This window comes from Bison bison, unplaced genomic scaffold (genome assembly GCF_000754665.1).
Source record: "Bison bison bison isolate TAMUID 2011002044 unplaced genomic scaffold, Bison_UMD1.0 scf7180017864304, whole genome shotgun sequence".
In the NCBI taxonomy this organism is placed as follows: Eukaryota; Metazoa; Chordata; class Mammalia; order Artiodactyla; family Bovidae; genus Bison; species Bison bison.
In genome coordinates, this window is record NW_011494876.1 from 15188179 (window position 1) to 15192105 (window position 3927).

The 3927-nt window shown below is 59.6% G+C and overlaps 1 protein-coding gene across 1 annotated transcript in view; it reads left to right on the forward strand.

Annotated features, from left to right (window-relative positions):
* The window catches only part of LOC104997172 (chromosome unknown open reading frame, human C3orf18), a 5798-nt gene extending 2830 nt beyond the window's left edge, over positions 1-2968 (forward strand). Inside the window, exons 2-4 of the mRNA XM_010851798.1 lie at positions 578-603; positions 1123-1270; positions 2500-2968. Coding sequence (XP_010850100.1) covers positions 578-603; positions 1123-1270; positions 2500-2580 — 255 coding nt within the window. The 3' untranslated portion in view covers positions 2581-2968. The remainder of the gene's footprint in view (positions 1-577; positions 604-1122; positions 1271-2499) is intronic.
* The last annotated feature ends 959 nt before the right edge of the window (positions 2969-3927 follow it).

Genomic DNA, 3927 nt, shown 5'->3' on the forward strand with positions numbered 1-3927 from the left:
TCCTCCAGCATCAGGGTTTGGTCTGGGCTGATGTCCAGGGCCTCAGGTCCTCCTCCTCAACCCCTTTCCACTGAGGACCATCAACCTCCCCAGAAACCCCGGAACCCAGACCAGAGCCTGCCCAGAGCCACTGCCCTGCTGAGTCTGGCCTCTGTCTGTCACCTGTACGTTTCACCTATACATGGGGAAAAGTATTGTGCCTGGGGACAGTTGAGAGGAGGGGGTGTGCTGAAGTCCCCTCCCCACCCCCCCACATACACTTCAGCCCTGAGGAGGCTGAGGCAGGCATTGAGTGGCTGGAGCCTCTGTCAGTATTGGCAGGATGGGCCCATGAGTCCCCAGGCCAGGCTTGACTGTGGTTTTCCCAGGCAGGGCTGCTCCCCGCCTGTGATGCTCTTCAGCATCTCGTAAATGCCAAATGGGGTAGGAGGTAGGTGTCCATGGGATGGGGTCACTGAGGACAGGGGTCCTAGAGGTCTCCCATTCATCAGCCTCCGTGTGTCCCCTGTCCTAAGGACTGCTGGGTTAATTAGGGCCTCCTTCCCTGGCCATCTGATGCTGCCTCCCTCTCTTGCAGGTTTTGTACATCAGGAAGAAGAAGAGGTAACTCCCTGGCTGCCCCCAAGACTGAAGCCCGTGGGCTGTGCTGGGCTGGACTCTAGGGACACGGGTGGGGAAGGAGAGTCCTCCCACCATGAAGGTCCCTCTGCCTAGTCAGGGAGTCAGGGTCCCTCCTGCCCACTCAGGATTGGGGGTGACCACTTTCCCTTGGAGAGAGCTGAACCACCCTTGCCCTGCTTCCATTGACTCCACTTTCCCCACCCCAGGCCCCCCAGAGGCTGTGGACCACACAAGCCCCTGGCTAAGCCAGTCCCTATGGCCCCCACAGATGACAGCTCTGTGACCCTTGACCCCATCTGTCCCCAGGAGTGGGTAACTCTCCCTCCCAGGCCACCCATCTGAGGAGCAGAAATGTGCACAGAAATGTCTCTCATTGAATCCTGGGGAAAATTTTAGGACCATAAATAGGACTGTGTCTGTGGATGCGCAGGCAGGGCCTGGAGGGCTGGTGGGAGGGGAAGGGCCTGCCCAGCCCCCAGCATTTTCTGCCCCCACCCCCAGGCTGGAGAAGCTACGCCACCAGCTCATGCCTATGTACAACTTCGACCCCACGGAGGAGCAAGACGAACTGGAGCAGGAGCTGCTGGAGCACGGGCGGGACGCTGCCTCTGTGCAGGCCGCCGCTGCTGGGCAGGCCATGCAGGGCAAGGTGGGCGCTGGCAGGCTCCTCCACCCAGCCCTCAGGCCACTCGTGGCTCTCCTGCCCCACCCTCCCTCCTTTCCCGGGCAGCTTTCTAACACCTGCCATGTGGTCAGGTGGCAGCTATATGGGCTTTGTCAGGCTGGATTAGAAACGGGTGGAATTGCTCCTTGGCCCCCCACAGATCACTGCACAGCCAGGCTGGGGCAGCCTTGGGGTCCAGCCGGCTCTGCCCCTGATCACCTGGTCACCTGGGAAGGTCCATTGGCCTCTCTGAGCCTCAGTTTTCTCATCTGCAGTGAAAAAAATACCGATTCTTGCTTTGGGTGCACCCCTGAAACTAGGGGGAAAGCAGGAGGGAATGTTGGGAGGCTGAGACCCTGGGTTCCTCTGCTTCCTGAGATCGCATGCTGAGCGAGTTGTCACTGGGGTCAGATTCTGGCACCTCTGAGTAGACCGGTGGGTTCCCAGTAACTGGCAGACCCCAGGCAGATGCAGACCCTGGGCAGACACCTCCCGTGTCCACAGGGTTGGGTACCTGTGTGGTTATCCTGCCAGAGGCACTGGGCTGCCCGGCCACTTGCCAGCAGTCCCTGAGATGTCCGGGGGCCAGAGCCCCATGGAGAGACCTGGCCTCTCTGGACCGTGATGCCCGTTTGCATCCCTCCTGGCCTTGATCCCACAGATTGCTAAGGAATCTAGCCCCACAGAGGCAGCTTTGGGAGACTGGATTCAGGAAAAGTGGAGGCTGGGAGTCAGAGACCCTGTGGTTTGGCTACCAGTTCTGTGTACCTGGATCAGGACTCACACCTCCTTGGGATATTCAGAATATTGGGCTGAGGATCTCTGTCCACCCAACTCTTGGGACAACTGGCCATTTGACAGTCGTTTCCTGTGCACCCCTTGTGCCAGCCCCTGTGCTGCAGCTTTGGGGCTTGGGGTGCAGAGGTGAGCCCCCTCTGCTGGGAGAAGGTGGTACATGTGTAATTAATCCTGGGACCCCAGGGAAAGCACTGCCTCTGGCTGAGAAGGCAAGACTGGGGATGGCTGTCAGGAAGAGTCATGGGAGGAATCACTTGAGTCAGGTCATATTTCTTGGCTGAGCGTATGGGAGGGCATTCCAGGCAGAAGACATAGTGGGTGCCAAGTGCAAGTAAGCAGCAGAGGGTGGAGGTGACTGGGTAAGAGAGGGCCTGGCCTCAGTCAAGGTCCCTGATGCCCTGACTGTTTCTGTGCAGACCACGCTCCCCTCTCAGGGCCCAGTGCAGAGGCCCAGTCGGCTGGTGTTCACCGATGTGGCCAATGCCATCCACGCATGAGTAGCCCAGGGATGAGCCTGGACGTCTGATGAAGACATCTGCTGCAGTGCCCACAAAGCCACCCACTCCAAGATCACTAAGACCGACTCTCAGGACCTGCCCTGCTGAGGCCCCAGCTGTTCTGAGGACCCAGCTGCTGACTCTCCAGGCTCTAAAAGGGGCCTCCCCACTGCCCCCCATGCCAAGAGGAGGTCTGTCCATATGATGGGGATCCATGAGGTCTTCCAGCCACCCCTCCCCGTTGGCTGGCTATGGGCTGGGTCTACGCTCTGAGGAGAGCTGAGGGGGAGGGGAGGCGGGGGAGCAGGTGTGGAGGGATGTGGGGCCAGACCCGCAGCGAGGCCCCCTGCATGCACATCACCGTGCCGACCTGCAGACACGCGCCTGAGCCAGCACAGAGGGCAGGATGGAGACCCCTGCACTGGCTCCACCCTCCCCCCGACCCCCACCCCAAGGTGTGTAGAGGAACATCAAGCGGGCCACCCCTTCTCTGACATCAGCGATCAGGGACTGGCGGGAGGGGGGAAGCCGAGCCAAGGGTCCACTGCCCACTGCGTCTCTTCACTGGGCTCTACAAGCCAGTAAGCAGCTTCGGGAACAGTCCCCCTGTCTTAGTGTTTATTGGGGATCCAGGGTTGGGGGAGAGGCTACCGGTCTGGGGCAGCGGTCAAAGGGTTGCAAGATCAGACTGCCTGAAACAGGGCGGGGATGGCCCCTTGCGGATCAGAAGAGACCTAGTCTGGGTTCTGATCACCTTTGGTCTGCCCACACTGTGCCCCACAGAAATTCTGCCAGTCTGGGGCATCTGGGTCAAGCCAGACCCCAAGAGCCTGGCGCGTCTCCGCAGGGCACGCATGCGCACAGGAGCATGCCAGCGCCCCGGTCTTGCCCAGCCTCGCCGCCGCTGTCCTCTGCTGGTTGGAGCGGACGCGAAGGCGGCAGGTACGAACCCTCTGTTGGACAAATACCACCCTCAGGATGTGAGGGCCTAGGAGGCCTTCGTGGGGAAGGTTCTGGATTTATTTCCTCCTCTAGATGCTATAAATACGTTAGCATTGGAGCCAACTGAAAGGCTGCGGGTAATTTGGGATGCGCAGAAACTGTAATTTAACTCACAGCATCTCCATGTGAGAGCATTAAAGATGTAATTAAGACATTTGCACAAAGAGAGTGTGAGCCTGTGACACTGAGGATATGAAGCCCCAGCAGGGGTGGAATGGGCGAGGGGCCGACGAGGGAGGGTATCTCTTGGGTCCCAGCCATAAGGAGGCAGCTCGGCTGTCTTTCCTTGATCTGTCCAATGACATGCCTCTGGTGCTGAGTTCAAGGCTGTTCCGGGGCCTTGAA